General features: G+C 40.0%; 1 protein-coding gene across 2 annotated transcripts in view; it reads right to left on the bottom strand.

The window, feature by feature from the left end:
* The window catches only part of LOC125904965 (cell migration-inducing and hyaluronan-binding protein-like), a 430,780-nt gene that overhangs the window by 24,549 nt on the left and 380,401 nt on the right, over positions 1–25,830 (bottom strand). For both annotated transcript variants that reach the window (XM_049602687.1, XM_049602695.1), the window contains 6 exons: positions 20,525–20,680; positions 18,213–18,393; positions 12,070–12,285; positions 10,199–10,410; positions 5,358–5,543; positions 2,293–2,497 (listed from right to left, as the gene is read on the bottom strand). In XM_049602687.1, the coding sequence (XP_049458644.1) occupies positions 2,293–2,497; positions 5,358–5,543; positions 10,199–10,410; positions 12,070–12,285; positions 18,213–18,393; positions 20,525–20,680 (1,156 nt within the window). The remainder of the gene's footprint in view (positions 1–2,292; positions 2,498–5,357; positions 5,544–10,198; positions 10,411–12,069; positions 12,286–18,212; positions 18,394–20,524; positions 20,681–25,830) is intronic.

Raw genomic sequence — 25,830 nt, 5'->3', positions numbered from 1 at the left:
CACTTTGTGAGATTTTATTTTATTTATTTTATTTTATTGTGTTTTATTGTATGGCTGTTATGTTTTATGCTTTTTAATTTATTATATTTTATTTTATTTGTATTTTATTTGTATTTTTCATGCAATTTTTATGCCTCATGTGAGCCTTTTATTTACTATGTCTTTTATTTATTCTGTATAGCACTTTGGTCCACTGTGGTTGTTTTAAAGTGCTTAACAAATAAAGCTGGATTGGATTGGATTGGAACATTTGGACATTTAAATTTGTATGCGAGCTACACAGCTAACTAACGTTAGCTCAAGTGGGTAGCCAATTTAGCCAGTTCAGAGAATATGCAACATCTGAGTATGCGACATCTGAATAAATATATCAGTGTATCATATTTCACATCATGTTTAATTATTCTTAATAGTCGATTGTAGCCAAGTACCATAATGCAGTGATGCAAACACAGGTATGGTGAAAAAAGAGAGAGCCTCTGAACTTATAGGGGGGTCCGGGGGCATGCCCCCCCGGAAGAAAAGTTTGACTATTTTAAAGTTATAATACATCAATCTGGTGCACTTCGGGAGCAAATTTAGGAGGCTAGATATATGAAGAACTTCGTGTTTCTGTAAACAATTTTGGCCACAGTAAGCTAAATAAGCTAAAATATGCATTAACCAAGCTAAAAAGGCCAGAGAATGTCATGAGCAAAAGTCCCCAGTTTGCTTAACAAAGTGACAGTGTTAAAAAAACAAACAAAAGCAAAATAGGCCATATGTTAATAGGTCAGTATTAATATTTTATTGTTCCAAGTTTTCTATTTCCACTCTGGTTTTAACTCTGGTTTCTAACAAACAGAGAGATGCTTTATAACCACATTAAACACATAGCCTAATGATGATTTTAGCTGCATTTTAATGGTGTAAACTTTATTTTATCCTCATTGTGACAGCTGACAGTGTGGATGATTTTACACTCTGCAGCTCAGAATAACTTGAGACACCTGATAACTGGAAATAAAAACTAAAGAAATAACCCACATTATTAATTGGCTCCCGTGATTATAAATATAACATTTCGATCAGATAGACATCATCAGTCATTAACTACTTTTACACTCTTTGGTTTGGTAGCAGAAACAGTCTGGAATTATTTTAAAGTTCTATGACAGTATGTGATATTAAGAATCATTTCATCCTGTCATCAAACTAAATAGCGAAAAATACTCTGTACTTAAGTCATAATAATTCTTAAATGTGCCTTAGCCTACTTTTAATATTTGTAAATTATTATCATTATTATTATTATTATTATTATTATTATTATTTCTAGTCTCTACATCTGTTAAATCACACAAGCTGATGTTCACATAATTATTGACAAGGATTTTTTATCTGTTTCATCTGTCTTATTTTATTCTGTTGTAGCCTATGATTACAGGCTGTTGTTACTTAGTTGGAAATAACTGTTTTGCTGTCACTGAAACAGTGAGTTTTTTACAGATAGGCTACCGTTTCATCTCATATGAGTATGAGTTCATGATGATGATGATGTCGCTCCTAATTAACAACTCCGCCTCTTTCACATGAACGTGCTCATTGCTGGAAAACACAGAGATGACAGAGCGAGTTGATAACCAGCTTTGTAGTACTGGTTCTCCTGGATGGGCGCTGTTAGGCTCTGTGAAGCCAGCTCACCTAAAGAAAGCCTGGCTATGTTGAACGTGCATCGTAGTACAGGCTGACCAGGGGAGAGCGAGTATCAGAGCAGAGACAGTGGAGTGACGGAACGCGGGAGAGAGAAAGGCAGGCGAGCAGTGACACACATCCTGCGACTAGAGTTGCTTTACCTGCGACAGCTGTTTTATTTTTATTCTCCCCTTCCTCAATGCAGTTCCATCATGTAGCGTGACAAAAATAGAATTTATTATGAATCGTTAAGGGCATCTGTCAGTTAAATTATTTTTGGAAATACCTAATTTTCTATTTTATAAAACAGTATTTTAGAACAGTGGTAATAGTCTGGAAACATAAATATTTTTCCATACTTTATTTTTCATTTTCCATACTTTTTAATACCTGGAAATTGATCAAATTTATTTCCGTACTTTTCCATACTTTCCATACTTACGTAGGAACCCTGTGCTAACCTAAAAATACTCTTCCCCCCTGGTTTGTTAATGTTCTTCTAAACGTGTGAACAGTGAACTACAACTGTCTGTAAAAACAGCTATGGAGAAAATGATGCCTGGTTGGGAATATTTAAATACATTTAATTGACTCCCATTCCCACCCCATTTCTCTCACCAGCCTGGTATTGGGTAGCTTTCTGGGCATTGGTACATCCACAACAGGCAGCTCAGCATGTTTTGGGTAGGCCTGGGCCATGCAGTTGCTGGGAGGACTGCCTTTAGGGATTGCAGCTGTGATCTTCACCCGCTCACAGCCCTTGACAGAGCAGAAGGCAAACTGTTCCCTGCTGTTATGGGCCTTTACCTTCAGGAAAAGCAGACTGCAACACACAGTAAAACTTTAGACATCATACACTTCATCTAATATTATGGAACAACAGAAACAAAATGTACATTGTGAAATGTTAACCCATGAAACTGTGAGGATGTTTAGAACCTTTTGAATCTTCTCACCTTGAAGTTCAATTTCCCACGGAAGTACATGGCATTCACCAAAGATATAAAACAAAACAAAAAAATGGATGCCTGATCTTATAATGACTGACTTACTACAGGGCTGCAGACTAACCTTTTTAGTAGGAGCACTGTAGCCCCTAACTGAAAATTATAGAAGCGCAAGCAGAAAATTTAGGGGCACACCTTAAATTGTCCTGCAATGCAGTTATTCACATTTTTGGCCATTTTAACTGTGTCATAAACTATATGTAGTCTACTGTATATTAACATTGGACTGTTTTAATTACTGAGGTATTAACCATCACAAAGACTTGTAGTCAGTGGGATGAGAGGATTCTTAAAATAACATCTGTACAGATGTGAAGCCCTGACTGTATCTGACTTAGCCTTAATGAAAGCTGTTGTCTTGTGTGTTTTTTCCCGCTCTGCAGCAGCAGCAAACTGATATGATGCTGATTTACATGAGAATTCATGTCAAATGGAGGATAAACCATAATCAGAAATGACAGAAAGCCTGCATTTTAATAAGCTAATCTATCATAATTAAAACAATTAGAGACTGAGAACAAACTGATATATGAGTCTGATAATATTTCAATGAATCGACATCATATCGATCATCACATCATGTTTCTGTGACTTCCTGTATGGACTGAAGGCTGCTGGAAACTGTCGGGAAACTGTCTAGCTGAATCCAAATAACTTCACCGTACTTGCAGACTTACGGACTTTGCAGGTGCTTTCCCGGGAAGTGCTAGGAGTGCTGAGGGCTGCCCAAAGCTACAATTCCTCCAGTCCACAAGGGACCCTAAAGCGGACTTCCAGAGAGTCTGCTTGGGGTACGGACCTCAGCAGACTAATGCCCAGTGTATAGGCCCAAATCCAATCCGGCCCCTAAAGACTCAAGCCCTGAACCCTCACTGACTTAACTGACATCAGCTGTAAGTGATTGAGTGTGAGAGTCTGAAAGGGCTCCGGATGCTACAAATAGGAATGGGACAGCACTTATTCCCCTCTCTACAAAATGTTGTTGACACTGGCGGCTCTGGGCGTGATCATTTATCGGTCATTGTCAGCATATATTCCACACACAAAGAATATATATCTATATATGTCTATAGATAGATAGATAAATAGATCTATATATCTATATATATATGTATATATATATATATAGATAAATAGATATATATTCTTTGTGTGTGGAATATCACCACTGGTATTCCTCTGACTTCATGTGTGTTTATGTACCATCTTAAATCCTTGTTAATGTAATGTTTCATTGTTTATCTATCTGTTTTTTTTTTCGCTCTCCTTCCATAACGTTACCGTTTGCATATCTGCCGACCGTGTTTTCGTTTTTTTTAATAACACTTCCGGTGTTCCGAGGGCAACCCCTGTATTGTCACAACGCTATGAACTGTGGGTAATTTCCTTACCGAAAGTCCGCATCGATGCTGACCTACGGTAAGGGGGCATAAAGGGCTCACTCACTGACTCACTGACTTGACGATCTGACAATGGGACAGCCCTCACACACTCACGCACTTAACATGAATGCGCCTCTAAGTCAGTGAGTCTGTACGGGATCGGATTGGAATTGGGCCATAGAGTTATAGTCCTGTCCTTATTTACAAACATTTGTTTTTAAATGTTGTAGGCTGTTATAGAGAGATGTATTAATACATTTTTGTTTAGTCACAAAAAAGGCTTTACATGGGATTTATATCTTGTTATCTGCAAGAACACATGAGTAGGCACTATTCATCAACTTGTATGACATATATATGAATATGACAGCAGTGACAGTTGAACATTTCTACAGCAACGAGCAAAACAGTCTCGAGAGCTCAGTCTGCAAGTCCAGAGGGTGGACATTTGGATTCAGCCTCCAACTTGACCGCAGCTAGTTGTCACCTAGCATGAGCCTACTGATGAGTGCAGATGATGTGATCCTTGCAGTTAACCAATCACTCCTTGACTTTCCTTCTCTCACACACACACTGGCGGACTCGCTGCCTCATTTGACAAGAAAAATAAAAAGAAACGCCTGCAAATTTCCGGATCACACACGAGCGAGTAGTTGTAAACAATACTTGCACTGACTCCAAAAATGGTCGCAAAATACATTTTCCATTTTGTTCATACTTCTGCTACTGGATCATGTTTACATACTCTTGTTATGCATTTTGATCTTACGTGATCTCCGTAGGAGGAACCTGAAAGGGGTCACGGGTAACCTAGCGGGACTTTTGTTGTGGTTACTGTTGCCATGGACCACAAGCCTTTTCCGCAGTAGCAAAATAAAACGTCAACTTGACAAAGTAGTCTGAGTCATATGTTTATTATAAGTCACGGTAACAGTTAAGATATAACTTTAATGTTTAACTGTAATCTGATCTTTCACAATATGGGATCTTTAGGTGGTTGAGACAGTCTGGATACACTGTTGGTTTGTCAGATTTTCTAATTGTTTATGTTTCTTGACCCAGTGGACTCTATATAGTGAGTATATTATATAATGTAATCAATCCTTAGAAAATATAAAGGTATTAAACAGTGTCATAGGCTTTTAGCCTCAATGTTGTTTTCTGATGGTTGATTAAAGTGTTCTCAGTAAAGTTTGGTTTTGAGATGAGAGGAGCTAATGTGTTCATTTGTTTTTGCGTATGTTTGTGTGTGTGTGTGTGTGTGTGTGTGTGTGTGCGTTCCTATCTGTCTGACCCAGTGTCTTCCTCCCAGTAGTAGTATCCTCTGGCCAGGTGCGAGTGGTTGATCTTCTCCCTCTGCGTTGTCCTCATGAAGACGCCGGTCTTGTGGGTCTGCTTGGTAAGGCGATTGTGGATATCGGAGATGATGGTGAAGTTAGTGCCTTGTGGGTAGCAGACCCCCACGTTGAGCCAGTCATTTCTGAAACACCCCAAACGAAGCAATGTAGATAAAGTAGTGACTTCATCTCACACTAAAACCTATTCTGACAGCCATAGTAAAAGCACACATGACTATACCTGCTTTTATCTAATCAGGTGAATATCACATGAACTGCAAATAGAACTAACAAATTTGTTGGTAGACAGTCGGAGAAGTATTCATTCATTCATTTTCCGCAACCACTTATCCTGTTGAGGGTCGCGGGGGGTGGGTAGGGGGTAATATTAGGTGAGAGGCAGGGTACACCCTGGACAGGTTCACCAGACTATCGCAGGGCTAACACTGAAAGAGAGAGACAAGCATTCACACTCATATTCACACCTATGGGCAATTTCTAGAGTCACCAATTAACCTACCCTGCTTGTCTTTGGACTGTGGGAGGAAGTGGCACCTAGAGAAAACCCACGCTGACACAGGGAGAACATGCAAACTCTGCACAGAGGGGCTTCCCTACCCTGGGTTGGAACCCTCCACCCTGGGCTCAAACCAGGAACCCTGTCGCTGTGAGGTGACAATGCTAACCACTGCACCACAGTGCTGCCATAAATATTTGTTTTCGTCATTTGTAAAGGAAAAATATATAAAACATATTCTAGCTTTAGCTTCTCCAGTGTGAGGATTTACAGCCTTTTCTATTTATTTATTTTTTTTTAAATATTATGTAAACTGGTAAAAACAAGAAATTCAAAGACACTGGATCTCTGTGATGGGCATTTTCATATTTTTCTGACATTTAATAGACCAAAGAATAATCAATTAATAGAAAAAAATTCTGGTGTAGAAACACTAAAGGATAGCATTACACATGGATTTTTAAATCAGGTGAATGGAATACTAATTGCTAACAGTACCAGTTGGGTTAACATATACCCTTAATATCTTGTATAGCTACAGTAAAAACATATGTAATTTCTAAAAGCATAGCTCAATATTCCCAAATTATACATAAGCAGTCAAATACAACTTGTAAAATCTTTAATTCATACACCACTCTGAGCAGATGATTGCATGGCTTTTATGTGCAGCATACACATTTCCCTATTTTTCTTTCCCTATTTTCAGAGAAAGGTGGTTGCAGCTCTAATTTAAAAATAATGTTTCAAAATATGCTGAATTGGGACAAAACAGAAAAGTTCAACATGCTAAAAATTCAAACCTACTACATAAACTCCGTCAAATTCAAAAATTAATTTCCAAGACCAACAATTTAAAAGATGATTATCTATTTAACGCTTTTTACAGAGTCTGCTCTAAGCTGCATTTTAATATATTATACCAACAAGGCAAGAAAAGACAAACCATCTGCTGCTGCTTTCTTAAATTAAGTAAAAAATAAGTCATATTTCAGCTCTTTGTGGAGAGAAACACTCTTACTTGCAGTATTACTCTTTGAACTGTAGATGGGGCCATTGGTGTATGCACGATTGATGGAAATACACAGCTTTGGCTCCATACTGTCTATAGCAGGGTGGACTTGGACCACTGGGGATAGCTGACGTGCTTAAAATGACAACAGATTTATTTACTTTAAATAGCCAAAGGCCGCACTGTTGACACCATCTGAAGGGAGGAGCACAAAGTGAGGCTCTCCCCATTTTTGTGGTGAATCTTCATAAAAAGAGGGTTTGAGAGGAATGAGCTGAAGGCCCTCATCAGTTTACATCATTCACCATGAATTATCTGAGTGACCAGGACGTGGAACATTTAAGGAGGGATCAGTGTTTAAAACCAAATTAATCTTGTCAGCCGACTTCCCATGTCATCATTTCCAACATTTTCTTATGTTTAACTGTATTCTTTCTATAACTGGATAGCAATTAAGCCAATTAATGAATGGTTAAGTCACAAGGAAATGAAATTCTGAAACCAACTGTACACTTTTTGCAGTGATTGGCCAGGAGGAGTGGAGGTGTGGGACTACTAAGCAGGGTTGGAACTTCTCTTTCAAACCCTCTTTTTCATTAACAGTATTATGTTACGAACAGTTCATTATGGTAAGGGGGTCATAGCGTGGGGATCATAATCTGGTGCACATTGCCGCATGCAGAATAGGCTACATAGGCTTATTTGAGGTGAGCTGCTGCGCGTCTCAAAAATAGGCAAGAGTAGAAGATTGCAGGGGAAGTATCAAAGAGTCGAAGTCGAACAGCTCAGCTGGCCTGAGTCAACTTGCAATGATGGAAGCAGCACTAGTTTTGTTAGTTAACTGTCAGTTTTCTAGTAATTGATGATGATGTGATTCTGCATCATTCATGGAAAATAAGAACTTTATCTTACTGCTGTAATGTGCAAGTACTTGCCATTACAGCTTCAACTGGTTTAAATGCACAGACATCTTGTGGCCCACTGGGACTGTCGGACCGAGGAGAGTGAACTGACAAAATAAACAGGACTCCTCTACCCATATTTTAGAAGTACCTGTGCTACTGTATTTCAACAAAGTAAACCAGAAGTAGGCTACTATTGGTTTTATTCTATGCTGAGGCTGCTGTTGAGCCAAGATAGCTTGGTGTTAGCATGCTCGTTTGTCGTATCACAGCACTGGACCACCAGTAAACATAAACATGCTGCCAGACTATTTTCACTGCATGTGTGTCTGTAATGTTGGCTTGCTCATGTAAGTGGCTTTATGTTGCTGCAGCAAAGTGATGTGGAAACAAGGGGGGCCAAAACGTTTGGCAGACAGCAAAATACAGACAATAACGAGAATGGTACTCTCTTCATACTACAATCACAGAAATGACAGATATGCTCAAAGACATATCAAAGCCTTGATGGACATTCATCCTTTCCTCAGTGAAAATATATTTCTTTTTAATACTTCTTTTATTTACAAGTTTCCACCACATCATTTTTTTTCCCACAACTTAGATCCAGCAAAAAAAATTTATGTTGAAAAGATGTGTTTTTGTTTTTGTTTTTTTTTTTTTTAAAAAGGTCGAAGGACATTCAACAATGGTTCAAAAGTTAAAGTGTTGATTAAATGTTCGCATTTAGACCATATTTCACTGTTAATCCTCTACAGTGTGCAAATAATAGTCTATCGTTATTTTTGAGCTGAACTAAGAAATCACATCCAAATTTGGTCTAACTGTAAACGTAACTGATCAATCAACGGAAGAAAAACTTTCACTTTTCAGCCTTTTCTGAATGTCTTTCCACCATCACTGTTTTAAACTCCCTTTAAACCTCAAAATGCTCCAACTGTAATATAAAACAGTAAATGTGGCTCTGGCTTTAAGATGACAACTATAACAGCACTTCTACTTATGAGATAGAGAATACCATGTGACACATGCTACAATACATTTGTATTTATTAATCAACAATTTAAATATAACATGGAAAGTGCTCTTTAGATACAATTACAGTGAGATAGAAAAATACATAATTGATGCAAGGTCCCTCAGGTTGGAGGAAGAAGTTTGATATGGTGGAAACCTGTAAATACAACAAGTATTAAAAATAAATATATTGTCATTGATGAAAGGGTGAATGTCCATCAAGGCTTTGATATATATCTTTGAGTATAACTGCAATTTCTGTAATTGCAGTATGAGCCACATGACTATGGGTAAAACATATATGATACAGTACTATTCTCTATGTTGTTTGTATGTTGCTGTATGCCAAAGGTGTTGGCCTCTGGTTTTGCACACTATAGAGGATGAAACATCTCACTTAATGTGAACATTCAATCAACGTCCACAAATAGTTGGTGAAAAAACTTTTGGAACCATTTCTGAACGTCTTTTCCCCGGTGACCAAGTCGTTTTTTAAACATCTTTTCAACGGAAAAATGTTCGCTTGGCACACCAGGCATTCAGATGCAAACTGAGTCTATCTCTGAACGACTAACTTACTGCCTTGCAAAGTGGAGTGTAATGGACTGAAGACTAGTTTCAGTGGTAGAGGACAGGGGGGCAACCGTGTCCAAAATCCAGCAGCTTCAACTAAAACACATCTGCTTAAATTCATTTGAAATTAATTCTTTAAAACACATTCACAGCTATAAATACAAAAGTAATTATAGTCTCACTCCTAAACACACCACAGTCCCATGGAAAAGGAGGACTCCTGTTCTAGGTGGTCACTGAGTTCTACTCAAAGGTAAATGACTACAAACAGGCACACAATACAGTCCGAGCATCACATGGCTGGAACCCACACTAATGTCAGAGACTTAACAACCTGTGGTACTTTTGTTAGAAATTTAAAAATGTGGTCATTTGAGAAATACCAGTGGCAGCATGATATTTAATAATATTCTCAGTCTGTTTATCACTGTTAATTGTATCTAAAGTCTACATGCCGTATGTTATTTGCTCTATTTTTTGTCTTCTTTGTCCCCTTTTTTTCATCTTATGTCTTTTTTGTTTGTGTTGTCAAGTCATGATATTTATATGGTCTTCTATGGTCTTATCTCTATTCTATAATCTGCAAATAAAAATGATCAGTTTGACTAATGTTAATTTATGTGTGCTGTCCATGATAAATAAGGTAAATGATTCTCACTTGTTGCAAAAATCCAATTCAGACAGTACCTGCTGTAAACATGCTTTGTGTAAAGGTGGTGTTGGTCATAATTGTGTGCTGTGTATGCTGACACAAGCGTGGCCCATGTGTCCACTGACTTGTTGAAGTTGATGAGCCAGATGGTGACCTCAGCAGGCGCCGCCTGGTCCCAGTGGATGGTGTAGCCTTTGGCTAGTGTGATCACTGGCTGGAACTGCTGGTAGTGTTTCTTCTTCCCCAGTGCGCCCTCTAGTGTCAGGGGCCGATCAGGGTACTCATCCCTCACTATGTGCATGTTTAGGTTGGCAGGGTTACGCGTCTGGACGTAGATCTAAGGAAAACCGACCATAGAGTTAGAAAGATGATTCTAATATTTGGACAAAAATCTTAAATAGCCTTATCCAGTATCATTATATATATTTTTTTCATTTTCTCTGATATAAATGACCCCTTGACTCAGTTGGTGTGGGCCAAGCACCTAATGTTCAACATCCCTGGTGTAGGTGTTTCATCAATTTAGCCATTCAGACTCAGGGCCAAAACACACCAGCGGTGAACAGCGTGTATCAAAAAAATACTCCCCCTGTTATTTTCAATGTACAACCTAATACAGATGTGTGAACACGTGTCCTGGACATGTCGCCCCACCGCACTTCATGCCACTGTCCCCCACTTGCTCTTTGCTTGTACATACCAGCTCCTGTAGTAGCTCTTTTTCTCTGCTCCTATGGCAGCTAAACTCCTCTCCTCACCACGGATGATGAGAACTCTGTTGCTGTTGCTCTGTCTCATGTGTGATGAGGATGGATGAGGACAGACTCGTTGATGAGGACGAGAAATATCCCTAGTTAAACAACCACAGTCCCGACATTTTAAAGACCCTGGCCAAATAAACATTGCCTGGCAAGTCAAAGCTCTGGTGATTGGCTCTTGAGGTGAGATATCAGCTTTAATTAGTGGTTGTTCACACATGATTTAAAGCCAATGCAGAGGTGGAAGACAGATCTTTCTGTAAAAGTAGTAATAACTGTGTGGTCATCTGTTAATGAGCTGCAGCGCAACACGTCTGATGTGTGCGAGGGGTGGCGCTTGATGCATGTTGCAATGCAGTGCTGCAGGGCGGCGGCACTGGTACATTTTCAGCTTTATACAGAATTTTGACCATAAAAAATGAAAAACATTTAAAAGAGGAGATAACACAAACTTGTACTGTACCAATGAAACGCTGGATTAATAAGCAATGAAATACACCCTTACCCAGTTCAAAACACTCAGTGGTTTTGCCTCTAAAGTCTTAGCTGGTCTGGTATGACCAGTAGCTTATTGTGGCAGATGGATTTTGCTGACATTACAACTGACATTAATTAGTTTGTTGACTTAATGGCTCTTCCCTGTTTGTGCTTCTCTTATGCTGCCTTCTAGTATTTAAAATTATGTCCCAACTGTCTCTGTGGCTACAGCTTTATCTGTTTAGCAAAGTAAAATACACTTGCTTTAGATACAACTTTCAAGTAAGATGACTTGTTGTTGGTAGGCACTTTGAAAGGGCTGTGCTATAGCAGTTTCCCCTTCTTCCAATCATTGCAGTGAGCTAGGCAAAACATGTACTGACTCGATTTGTGTACACATTGATTAATATAATCCTCTGTTTAAAAATATGCAAATTTCAAACATTCAACTCACTGAATGTTAGAAAAACCTTATTTGCGAAAAAAAAATCACAAACAATAAATATTCTGTTTCTTGTTCAAAAGTTCTTCTGGCATTGCTTATTTTCCTGATAGCTACCAACATCATTAATGTGATTATACACACTGCAAAACAACCAGTGCATGACTGATTTCTCATTTCAAACAGAACAGGGATTATTAACTTATTTATGATTTCAAAGAACTTTGACTGTAATATGAAAATACATGAACAGCCAAATAGGGTGTAACAGAAAGTAGATTAGTTTGTAAACACTGATTTGTGAGAATGAATTACCCACCTGTGCATAGTGGCCGCTGCAGATAGCTGCCTTCCAGTTGGGCACGTCGATGCAGTCGGGGTGCCGGAGCAGCCAGTTGTCCTCTTTAACCAGGAAGGCTCCTGGATACTCGCTGACTGAGCCGTCGATATCGTGAAAGATGGTTGTCTTGTCCCCGTCCATCTGCATCTTATTAAACCAGGGACCCGGCTCCCCAAAAAACACCCGAGACGTGATCTACAGAAGAGGGATGGAGTGAAAGGCATACATTTGCAGCTGCACATAGTGGGTACTTTATGCCCATATACATCAATTATGATCACATCTAAATTACTAAGTTTCCAAATGTACTCTGCTTCTTCTCTCTACAACATATAAAAAATGGTTAAGGCTCCGTTTTTTCAGTTATCACCAAAAAGTATTTGTAGGCTACCGTGAATTGGCTTATTCTGATTTGAACTCCTACAGATTACACTAAATGGGGTCATGGTGAGGACAGTTCAGAATGCCTCAAAAAGACGCTTGAACGCCGGTCAGACGCGCCGTATCATAGGAAAACAATGATTTTACTGGCGTCGCGTTTCTAGCGTTTCATCTCGGTGTGATCGCTCCCTAACTCTTTAATATCTCAACCTTCTTCTGAAAAACATTATAAAGACTCACCAAAGTCATAACCTAAAAAAAACAACTGGACAAATTTATTTAAGGATAACAAAATTGTACATTTTGACAGATAGACAGCAGACAGATAGACAGAAAATGACAGAGAGTTGAATGGTGCTCATTCTAAACTGCATGAACTGTGTCTGAAAATTGTGTGTGTGTGTGTGTGTGTGTGTGTGTGTGTGTGTGTGTGAGTGAGTGAGTGAAAGAAAACCCGTTTAATATTCCAATAAACTAATGTTAATATCCAATGGTGAAAGATGATACTTGGATCTTTTACTTAAGTGAAAATAGTAATACCACAGTGTGACCATTCTATTACAAGTAAAACTCCTGTTTTCAAAATCTTAAAGTTACATACTCATTATGTAGAATGGCCCATTTCAGAATAATGGATATAATATTACTGAATTATAATTATTATGTGTATAGTATGTCTATAATCATATGATCATTTCATATGTTGTATCAAAAATCTGAATCTTCAAAGTAACTAGTGACTCAAAAAAATTAGTGGAGTAAAAATACAATATTTGCCTCTGAAATGTGGAGGAATTAAAGTAGCATTAAATGGAAATACTGCAGTACCTCCAAATTGTACTTAAGTTGGCCTCAAGTACTTTGGCATCTCATTTCCATTCAAAGCAGACATCTTAATCACTGAAACATTGAAATATATTTACTTACTTTCCTTGTGAATTTAAAAATATTGATACTGATAATTGTTAGTAAAACAGAATACTCCACAACATCACTATCATTAAACATTTGTTCACTAAAGCTGGAAAACCAGTTAACTGTATTTATGTTGAATGATGATATTGAATGAATGTTAACTTTTGGTTGAGTGCATAAAAAAGCATCAAAATAGAGCTTGTTTTGTTTTAAACAAGGTTCTGCAGGTCCAGAGCTGTATACATTATGAATGTGACCTGATGGTGAATTGATCCAAAGGGATGCTTTGCTGATTTTCGATTAGGTCTGTGTCACCGCGGTGTCAGGAGTTTGTATAAATGAACAGTTTGCCTTACTGCTGTGGTGCCAGCAGTCAGTGTTGCCAACTTAGTGACTTTGTCGCTATATTTAGTGCCAGCAGTGGCAGAAACTTCCTGTCCCTGCTGTGAGCAAAAATCTGCCAGATGATTACACATTGCAGGCCCGTGGATGGGCAGGGAGCTTTGAGGACTGGTGGCTTGGGGGGCCTTAACTGTTTTCATCTGCACACACTCCCATAAGCAGAGCTGCCATGTGGTCATGGTTGCTGCCGCCCCAGGGCCCCCACCTAGTACGGGCCTCCTGATAGGTTTTCTCTTAATCACTGTCAATAGTGGTCACTGTTGATGTCCAATAGATGGCTGGAAGGTGGCTTCCTCGCACTAGTCTGGGGCCGTTAGTGGCCGTTTTGGTAAGGAAACGGAACCAGGGCGAGTGACACAGGATCTGGAATTCGATGGATGTGCCTTTCCGTAAAAATAAAAGCACCAAGCTAATAAAAATGCGGTGAAACTTTTAATTTAAAGAATATAATTTACAAGAAAAGCCCCAAGCCATTAAGTTAATCGATTTTCTTACACCCCTCATCACCCCAAATCGATGGTGCGCCAGAATTTAAAGTTTTACTATGGTGAACACTTTTAGTTTGGTGAATTTGGTGAATACCGCATCCGCTCCCTAGACTGGAACCAGAATCCAGACAAAATTCAGAGTGAATAGACACCAGGCTCTTCGCTTGAAGAGCCTGGTGACGCGAGGCTATCTTGCACTGTTGCCAACTCCTCAGTAAGAAAAGTAGCTATTGGCTGTCCTAAAAGTCGCTAGAAGCCGCTAAATCACGTCATTGCCTAATTTGCGTAATTGTCCATATGCATGTAATTGTAATGGCTGGTGTAGGAGAGAGGAATAACGTCGTGGGAGAGACAAAAACTGAGTAAAAAAACCCACCCTGAATATGTTTAGAACTACAAATGAACCTTCTTTCAGTGATTTATATTAGACAAAGACAATTTTACATTTACATCCCGCCCTGAGGGTGTCACGGTGGTGTGGTGGTTAGCACTCTCGCCTCACAGCAAGAGGGTTGCCGGTTTGATCCCGGGCGTGGGAGCCCTTCTGTGCGGAGTTTGCATGTTCTTCCCGTGTCAGCGTGGGTTCTCTCCGGGCACTCCGGCTTCCTCCCACAGTCCAAAGACATGCAGATTAGGGAATAGGTTAACTGATAACTCTAAATTGTCCGTAGGTGTGAATGTGAGCGTGAATGGTTGTCTGTCTCTATGTGTCAGCCCTGCGATAGTCTGGCGACCTGTCCAGGGTGTACCCTGCCTCTCGCCCGATGTCAGGATAGTCTCCAGCCCCCCCGCGACCCTCAAGAGGATGAAGCAGTTAGAAGATGAATGAATGAATCCCGCCCTGACTGTAAACCAGGTCGGGATCAGCTAGTGGTGGTTCCGCGCTGGACGTGGAGGGGTTAACGTCTCCTGCTCTGACTGCAGCTGGGAGGGAGGACTGGGCCGTCTGTGAGTGTTTTGGGACGAGAGAGGAGCCCACGGCACGGCAGCATCCGCTGCTCGTTGAAAAGAATAAGAATGACAGGTGCTCTCACAACAGAGTCTCCAGAAGTCTTCAATAACATCAGAAAAAGTCGCTAAATTTGTCACTAGTCGCTTTTTTGAAAGAGTAGCTAGAGGGGTCTGAATACATGTACTGCCAATTATGCAGATTCAGCTGGTCTCATGAAATGTAACAGCTAGCTCACTCATGGTTACTACTGTAAACCAGCACAGGAACGACAATAACAACAAAAATCACTATGTTCTGAGCAGACACATTAAAAATACCATAAATCCTAGAGTAACATTTGTATTTCAGAAAAATGGCAAACTTAACAACTAATTTCAAAAACTACTCTCTTCAACGCCATGCATCATGGGGATTCTGGGGCACAGACGTCACTAAGCTGCAACGTAAATGTACATAAGCCTTGCTCCAATCCACTCCGGTTTGCTGTTTAAATTATTTTAAATGGAGCAATCCATTCCCCTCAGCAATGCCAGCACCAAACCAAGTTCCAGCTGCCTGGGGCTCATTAAGAGCTCTTTGCTCTTGTGAATGGATGAGGTCAGACTGTCAAACCTCACTTTGCTGTGTGTGGAGCGGGAGATAAATACTGACAAGAACAGAGTGGCAAAAAGTTTTGAAAAGGAACCATAATGCGTGCGTTTACATGAAGCCATGTATTCCTTTTGCATTGGGGTTGGAGGCCCTACCCAAATAGAAATGCTCCTTGTAAATACCTCAACCCGAATGAAAACAGCCAACCCGAAAGAAAATCTAATCGGGTGCACAGGGGTGGAATATTCCTTTTCAGAACCCGAATGGAAGAGTTTTTCTGTCTTGTATACACCTCCTACCCGATTACAGCCATTCTGTTCTTTCTGCGCATGCTCGTTGCCGATGACGTATACAGCGTGCATAGCAATGGGCTGAGATAGAGCAGTTGGACACAGAGCACTCACCGGTTTCCATTCGCCAAAGCATCTATCTCCCTTCTTCGACCTTCTACCTCCCTTCTCCTCCTCAAAAAACGAAGTATTAGCAGAACAAGGTTGTTGTCGTACTGCTGCTTGAAGAATATAAGCAAAACAAGCCTGAAAAAGGCACTAAGAAAGGCATCGTCAAGCATCTTGTTATCCGGAACGAGGACTACAGTGTTTTCTTCCGGTAAACGTAACACTGCCCCACCTCCTATCCAATCAGAAACCTTCCCTGCCCCAAACCTTGCGTAGACCCAAATAAAGATGATTAATCTGATCTCCCGTGTAAACCCTCATTTGGAATGAATATTTCCCATGTAAACTACCTGGAAAGACCTTAAATCTGAATAATTTCATTCAGATTTATTTGATTCCGAATGAGAAGCCATCATGTAACCGCACCTAATATGTAAACTAATATCTAAACTAAACTAGCAGATAGAGCAAGGACAACAACTGGTAAGTAAAAAAAAAATCTGTCTTTAATAACTTACATTTTGGTTCTAAAGAAGTCAGTCAGAATGTTTCCTGCATCTCAGCACCTGTCTGTGTCACTACCTGCAGTGTTGCAGATGGACTTTGTGTTAGAATATGCCTGATATAGTGCTGTAGACCGCTTATGTTTATGATTGTGTGTAAAGACATGGCACTGACTGAGACAGTACATTTGGTCTGTTCAGCACCACTGCCGTCAATCAGCTGTCTCTCCCTAACATGGGAGTTTAAGGTGAAGAGAGCTAGCAGCATGGGTTGGTTAGCAGAAGCTCCGGGATAACCGATCAGCTCAGAGTCAACAGACCATGAAATGGAGGTTTCAACACTGTTACTTTATTCTACTTAACATCGACTATACATGCCAGGTCTCCATGACACTATCCTCTCTTATCATACAGACTATGTTCTACAGTAGTAGAACATAGTCAATATAACTCATTACTATTCAGAGACGTCTCGTGTTGATGTTGGTGGGAGTAGTGTGGTGACACTGTGTTCAACTCTCAAGTTATATCACAACAAAACAAAAAGAAAGCACCACCTTGTGATACTATCTGGCATTGCAGTATTACTACAAACCTGGCTGTTAAATCAGCACAGTGCCATTCTTAGTGCTGAAACATTTTAACTTGACTGGCAATCTGTTTTCTTTATTTGTTCTTCAGAACAAGCTTGTCTGACAAAGTGGCTTTACTGTATATTTTAGCTTGGGTCAACAAGTGCCACGTTATGCATAGTATATGGATATATACACTGATTTACAGTTGTGAGCTTTAAAATGACTTAGTCACAGGGGCCCCTGAGAAAGTTCTGCCCACACTCTGCTAAGAGTCTAGATCCACCCCTGCACACTCCTCACACAGACTTGGCTGAAAATTGGCAAAGTATCCATTTAAGTCTCACTCTAGACAGGAAACCAAAGTTGTCAACCCTGCTATTGGAACAGTCTAAATTTTGAAGTCTTAAACCTTTCAGCTTTCAATAAATATTTTTTGGTTTTACCAACTAACAATAGTTAGACACATAACATATTCTAAAAGTTACATATTGCATTTTGTCCCTTCACAATATAAAGGTGCCCTGTGGAGTTGTCTCATGAACAAACAAATAATTGAATGTATTTCCCTCTTCATTAAACAGCTGTAAAACCAACTGAAAAAAAAGAGAGAAAAAAAGAGTGGGTGGAATGTGTATTGCATTGCCTGTGTGCTCATGCACATGCATGATAAAAACAAAACAGGGACCCACTCACAAAAAAAACCCATTTGATCCATACTGCCTCTCAGGGTCAAAAACTTCACCTTTACCTTTATAGTACCAAATAGTCTAGGACTGGAGCCCATTTAAAGCTTGCTTCTCTAATGTAAGAATCTTTACATTCTCACTTCATTTCTAAGCACATTGTCTGTTTTCCACTAATATCTCTGGGAAAATCAGTCCAGATGTTTTGTGTAATTCACATAGAAATGGACTCACAGGTACTTGGTCAAAGATGATGTCAGTGATGTTATTGTTGGGGCAGCTCTGCCACGAGTTGTTGAGCCTGAAGCCAAAGGCACTGGTGTGCCGTCCATCCAGCGCTGTATATTTCCGAAATGTACAGTTCTGCATGTTGATGGGACCATCATAGATCTGCATGCCCCGGATAGGAAAATCACTGCAGGGAAACATAGATCACACGGACATCAACCCATCAGCAATTTACACTCAGGGTTTTGTTGCACACGCATAAGTAGTATTATGATGATCTAGTGCAATGTAATGTGCGTACTACTCCATGCTTCAACAGAAGAAGCATGGTTTCCCATCTTATACTGATATTATTGACCTGAATCATATGTTTGTAGTTCAGGACTAGGGTCCATTGACTGACTTTTATGTACCTTCACCACTCACTGTGGACAATGTTTGAAGGTTTAAAGACTATTTGCCACAGCAGAACTGGTCTTGTAAACTGATTTTAGTCTACGAAATACATTTTCATCCAAACTTGGAAAGGCTTGCCTCCTTCCTTCGTATGCACATAAACCAGATTTGTTTTTTCAGTAACAATTGTCTTTGTCACACTCTTCTGTCTTCTGTAACATTTATCCACGATAGTGTGCCAGCATAGCATATACAAAAAACATTTCTATTAACATTTGATTCTCTGAGAAAGAATAGAAATAGAAGATGGCAGGGCACTCTAAGGGGGATCAAAGGGAACAGATGACCCCAGCCCAAAGTCAAGGAGTGGGTGAGGGGGGCATGAACAGGTATATGGCTGACCCTTAAATGGGATGAAGTGCAACAATTTACTTAAATCACTGACAGTACAAGTTATATGTATTTAAGTGATAACTAAATGTATTTTTATTATTAAAACACATTTCAGTGTGCCATCTGATACTCCCACTCCCCGCAGGTATTGTGAAGTGGTGCGGTCCATCTGACAGAGGAAATCAGGTGTGCAGAACACACAAGTGTTGCTAAAGTAAACTTGTGAGGCCGACTGCAGCCTAGCCCCGACTGAATGCCTCACCAAAAATCGAGAGCTCCTCAAAGAAAAACCAGGATACAGAGAGAACAAGAAGGTGAAAGAAGCAGGAAGACAACGATGACGTGGCAGCAAAAGAAAAAAAAATCGTAAATGGAGCACCAGGTATGACAGGCAGAGCTGAAGGTGAGAAGTGGGGCAGACTCAATTTTTACCAAATAAAACTTGCTGTATCGGGCTGAGTTTTAAATTTACAGTGAAGACACAGGTATTTAACTAGAGGACCTAAGGCATCCATTGGTACCAACCATGTTATGATAAGATAAGATAAACTTTATTGTCCCAGGCGGGAAATTTGTTTTGGGCACCAATTGCAGCAGCTATCATTACACTGGGTCTGTACATTGTTGACGGTTGGCTTTGAGGGCAATCCTTTGGTCACTACACACTAAGCTCTCCTCTTGGCCATGGCACAGTAGACTATGGCATTACAGCCCTTGACCCCATCGGTTTTAAGATCAAGCATGGAGTTCTAATTTTCGCACACAATAAAGGAATCTCTGGCACTACCTGGCCCTCTGGGCTGTTTCTAAGATTGCTACAGCCTGAAACACCTGATATTATAGCAGCTTTTCTAAAAACTTTAAATGCATGTTTCAATGTTAACTGAGATTTGAATGTTTTAAATAGTCAAATTTGTGGTGAAGTTGTGGTGATTGGACAAAACTGCAAGGTCATGCAGAATTAAAAGGGATTGGCTAAAATTGCATTAACTGTTCCGATCGCAACATCCTGGAGGGACTGTAACACAGCTTTTGAGACATTCCCTCCTTTTCTCTGCTAAGTGGGCTAGGACTGATTTCTGGCATACCAAGTCTGACTGACACAGCCCGTTTCTATTAAACTGGGACTCCACCTAAAATATACTTTGGCTAAGGAAAAGTAGCTGTCAAATGTTCTCACTTTGCTTCTCCATGAAGAACAGCAGTTAGGGTCAGTTTGAATTCATGTCAGTTTTAAAGGATTGACAAGTTGTCATTGCAGAGAAATCTGCACAGCTCATCAGACCATTCCTTCTTTTTCACTGTCCATTCATATAAGTTCACTATGTTCCATATAGACAGTTTACGCGCACACACACACACACACACACACACACACACACACACACACACATGCACACAAGCACACACACACACACACACACACACACACACACACACACACACACTGATGCAGCTGCAAATTCAGATGATGAGAGTAGAGTTTGTGGGCTGTAAAACCAAAACAACATGCTAATAAAGTCACTTACATGCCACGTGGCAGAGTTCTTCCAATAAGGTCAGAACCCCCGAGGCCCCAGATCCTGTTGTCAAGGAGGGGCATTCCACGATTTTCACTTTCACCCACAAACAGTGAGTTTTTCACCTGCTGATGAGAGCCATCATCATCTGGGAATGTCCCTCCACTGCACACAAAGATGGAGAGTTAGAGTCTGGTGAAAGTAGTAGTAGTGCGTGTAGTGATATTAGTATTGGTAAAGTAGCACTGTAGCATCAGTATTGTAAAATTTCTAAATTTTGAATTTATTATTCAAACATCCCAATCATTATTCAAGGGATTGAAAACTGTGATTGTGTTTCTTTGTTGAGTAAATGTAGCATCTAACATCAATATAAAAACTACAGGTGTGTTATGTAATACATTGTATATGTACTTTCAGTGCTAAATATAATCTCGCTCATTCAGTGATGTGAACAATTACATTGCACATGTAAAGATGGCCTATTTCTCTGTTTTCACTGCAAGCAGAACAAACAGATTCAGATAGAAAGGTAAATCGCACAAACTGAGAATAACAAGCAGTGTTCATGAATTAACAGAGGCTGAGGTGAGGTCAAACCAGAAGAGCCTTTACAGTTTATGATGCTGTCAGAGTTTAGGGGAACAAAACAAAAAACCCTGAATACATAAGGAAATGGCTGAAGACAAAGTAATCACTGAGTGGATACACAATATGAGGTATCAGTAACTGTTCATTGTTTATTTTGTGGGTGTGTATGTTAGCCTAGTTTTGTGTTCTTTTTTTTTTTCAAATATAGAGGCCCATGCACACCTTCAAAAACTTGAAGACAGGTGTGTAGGAAGGAAGTGTCCACAGGCGAAGAAAAGGGAATTCCCACACACTGTCCTGTTACTTGATATAAACTTTATTAGATACATAATGTTTTCATCAGATTAGGTAAAAGAACCAAGAAAATTTAAACACGCAAGTGATGCCTACTATGGTGAGGCCAATCAGAGGCCATGAGCTGACAACGCAATCAGTCCCACTATCTTTGTGTATTTAGTCTAATAGAAGGCACCTTCCATCTTCAAATATGATCTTTATCAGCAATAACTGCATAAATATATACACTGAAAAATATGTTTAAAACGATGCATACAAAAACAGTAATTAAGTCAGGCTACTGGTAAAGCTGACGGCAAAACCATAACAACTCATTTTTTGCCACCTCACATTTTAATAATTTCAAACTAACCAATGGGTGATGTCACAGTGGCTATGTCCATTATTTTTACAGTCTATGGTTCAAACACAACGGGCTCTAGTTTCGTAGACCGAGCGAGGCAGAGGCGCAGCGCACCTGCGCTTCGCCAACTGGGTGTGGCCAGGCGGATTTTGCAAGTTTGGCACACTGTGTGCCTGGCGCAGCTGCTCCTCTATCCCACCTCTGTCCCTCCTACCGGCGCAAGTCGGAAAGAGGGAGCAGAGAAGGCGTGGAGTGGGTTTTACACACATCACACCAATCAAATGAGCCCCTCTCCTCGCCCTTAAATGCGCCGCGCGAAGGCGTAATGAGAGTTTACTCAATTCACCATGGCAGAAGAGAGCAGCAGCGTCAGACGGCCAAACTTCTCCCAGGAGGAAACTGATGTTTTGGTCCGGGAGGTCCAAGCTTGCAGTGTCGGAATATATGGAACTGTGAGCAGACCTCCACGGGCTGATGATGCAAAGGTAGCCTGGGAGGAGGTCACCACAATTGTAAATCAATGTTGCGTTTCTCTCTCTCTCGCAGTCTCACTTTGTTTCTTTTCTTTTGACTTTTCTAAGATGACAGATGCTGAATATATACTCCCTATCTGATGCTGTGGCTGTTTGTGGTTGGCTGAGAGGGGTGTGAACTCATAAGTTTGCAGCTGTGTTAATCAAATCAGGTTGGGTTTCCATTACGCGTGCCAAACGTGCCAAACGGTGCCAATCCCCTTTGATCTGACATCAGATGTGACGGGACAGTCGATATAGAGATACATTTATATGCTGATTGCAGATAGTTGCATTGAATAGTGTTTTTTTTGGGTATTTATTGCATCGTTAATGTGCCTGATATTCTGGAAACCTGCCTGTGAGGTTTTGGTGACGTGTGTGCACTGTCCGCCGGTCAGCCAAACTTTGGTTTACACCGGCTGTGCTCCCCCTGCGCTGACAGTAGACCTGGTTTCAGTTGGCGAGCTTTTAGCGCACCTTCGGCGAAGCCTTTTGGCACGAAACTGTCACTGTGCCAAGCTGGATCTGTCGACACCTCCCCCTGCTGCACCGCCACACCCATGTCAGCGCACCTCGGTCTGCCAAACTACCAAACTGAGCGTGCCTCGGGTTGCGCTGCTCGAAACTAGCTCTGCGCGGGGTTCACCACCCTGAGCCACCCTGCACTGCGCCGGGAAACTAGAGCCCAACGTGTTTGCCCTAACATTTTATGGGATAGAGGAGGTTAGAGCGCCCCCTAGAGGTGGTGACCACAACAAGTTCTTGAAAACCGTTTGTGGTCTTTATAAAAGACAAAAAAAAATATGACCTGAGTAAGGATGTGCAAAAAAACAGAAACAACATATTCCAATAAATTTATTGATTATGAGTCTCAATGCTATGTCACAGGACCAATTAATTTAAAGAAATGAGACATTCAAATACCATTTTAACAATTTACAAATTTGATAACAAAGGCAGAAGTGTCACATTTTTTTTCAACTGTCCAGAGCAACATAACGCTGGAGGGCTCTGCATTAACGCTGCATTGGTCACAACTGTAGGTAGGGTGACTAGGTCCCAATAAACCAAATGTGGGACAAGGTGTAGGTTTGTGAGGGACAATGTGGGACACCTGCCCCCAGCGCGAAGTTTAGTCATCAGAGACTAAATACATTCATCATAAACTATACGTAGTCCACTGTATATTAACACTGGACTGTTTTGTTTTTTGAAGTATTTATCAACACAGAGACTTGTGGTCAGTGGTATGTGAGGATTCTTAAAATAACATCAGATGTGAAGCCCTGACTGTATCTGACTGAGCCTTAATGAAAGCTGTTGTCTTGTATTTTTTTTCCTGAAAATATGAACCTTACAGTCAAACACAATTTATTCTGAGCCTGTGTAGTTGAGGGGACAGGTCAAACTGATATGATGCTGATTTACAGGAGAATTCATATCAAATGGAGGATAAACCATGAACATAAACTACAGATCACCTGTAAAGCATTTTAATAGCCTAAATTAATCTATCATAATTAAAACAACTGGAGACTGAAAACAAACTGATATATGGGTCTGATCACTTTTTTTTAATGAATTGACATCATTCCAGACAGGATGTTAGTGTGTCTGTGACTTCCTGTACGGACTGAAGGCTGCTGGAAACTGTCGGGAAACTGTCCGACTTCACCGCAGCTTTTTGTCACCGCCCCCCGCTGCGACCGACGGCAATTGCCTTACTTGCCTATAGGCGTAGGCGCCAGTGTATACATACATATACATGTATATATATATATATATATACACACATATATAACAGGAAATGTTTTCCTGTTGTGGTGTTTCTGCTATGTTGTTGATTGTGGCTACTCCAACTTGATATGGAACTTCTTGCTGTTACTGTTGAAGCCTGGGTAAACACTATGTAATAACAGTGCCTACTCTAACTCTGACAAAGGGATGTGAGGGTTTAAGCAGGGTTTTTAGTTTTAATCAGTGGCTTCAGGGTCTGTGTTTTGCCAGTTTTAGCTTTACTGATCATTTTAATGCTTTTTGGAATAGAACAAAATGGGCACAGGTTTGCTCACAGCAAATTTTGTCTCTTTTATTAATACCCAGCCCTGCTTACTATTCAGTGCATTCCCCTCCCAACAGTGCCTAGATGAGTCAAAACAAAATGAGATAGCTACCATTTGTGGTAGAAGACAGACCACTGTGAATAAAGTTCAGCAGCAGTTACTTTCAACTTCTGTCACGTCCAATTTAATTAAAAATTCTATGCCTTCCATTGCCAGTGCAGTCCAACCAATTGCAATCTTCTTAATGTAAGATCACTGGTAAATAAATGTTTCCTATGTAATGATTTTATTCTGTGAAATGACCTTGAGCTCTTCTTGTCACAGAGTCCTGGCTGTCACAAAATGATTGCGTCCCCCTACTCGAAGCCTAGTTACTGTTTCTTAAATCAGCCCAGAAAATAAAGCAGGGGTGGTGAGATTATTCACAGAGAAAAATTAAGATGTTCTAGCATTGTTCTTGGTCTTTTTAGCACTTTGGAAGCCCTTCCTTTTCTCATCAAAGGAAAATCACCATGTTTGTGTGTGATAATATACACCGCCTAAACATTTCACATTTATCAGTGACTTTGCTGAGCTGCTCTCTGAAACCCCACCTCGTTTTGTTCCTCACTCTTGGTGATTTTAATGTACATGTCTGCTGTCCCTCTGACCAACTGAGCTGGAAGTTTTTAAACTTGTCAGAGTCTTTTAAACTAACATGGTTGGACTGGTCTTACTCACAAAAAAAGGCCATACTTTTGATCTTGTGTTATCTCATGGTACAGAGAGTCCAGACATCAAATGTGTAGATCTCTTTTTCTCTGACAACCAGTGTCTTGAGTTTGATTTTGTTACCTAATGTAAATTTGGCGCCCTGTTCCTAAAAGGAGATCTGTAATTTTTAACTCATCCTCTGCTGCTAAACACTACTTTCAACTTCCATACTTGTCAATCTGTCATGCCCTTTTCTGCAAGTGAGATGCTAAATAGTTTTAATAATTCATTTTCCACCATATTAGATCAAATTGCCGTATTCAAACACAAAAAAATGCAGTAACACTTTATATTAAGGTACTGTAATAAGCGTTAATTAATGCTTAACAAGCACCAATTAACAGTTAATGAGCACTTATAAGACAGAATAGGATGTTTATTACCATTAATAGGACTATATAAGTGTTAATTATAGCATAATTAACAGTTATTATTACATATAGGAGCATTATAAGCACTTAATAGAAACTTGATAACAGTTTATAAAGCTATCCTAAATATTAATAAGATGTCTATTTACATTAATTATGATTTATAAGGGTTAATTATAATAACCACTATTTATTACTGGTTTATAAGACACTATAAGACCCTATCAGATTAAATTAATAAGGTGTTATTAATAGTTAACAATGATCCTTTGCAGCTACCGGGTCTAAAGTGGGAACAGTGTCGTATAAAGGTTAATAAATTATTAATATGCTCTCAGGGCTTGAAACGAACAGTGTCCTGACGCCCCGGGGACTATAAAAA

This window comes from Epinephelus fuscoguttatus, linkage group LG2 (genome assembly GCF_011397635.1).
Source record: "Epinephelus fuscoguttatus linkage group LG2, E.fuscoguttatus.final_Chr_v1".
NCBI classification, from domain to species: Eukaryota; Metazoa; Chordata; class Actinopteri; order Perciformes; family Serranidae; genus Epinephelus; species Epinephelus fuscoguttatus.
Note: the sequence above shows the minus strand (reverse complement) of the source record. Positions and strands in the feature narration are given on the sequence as shown.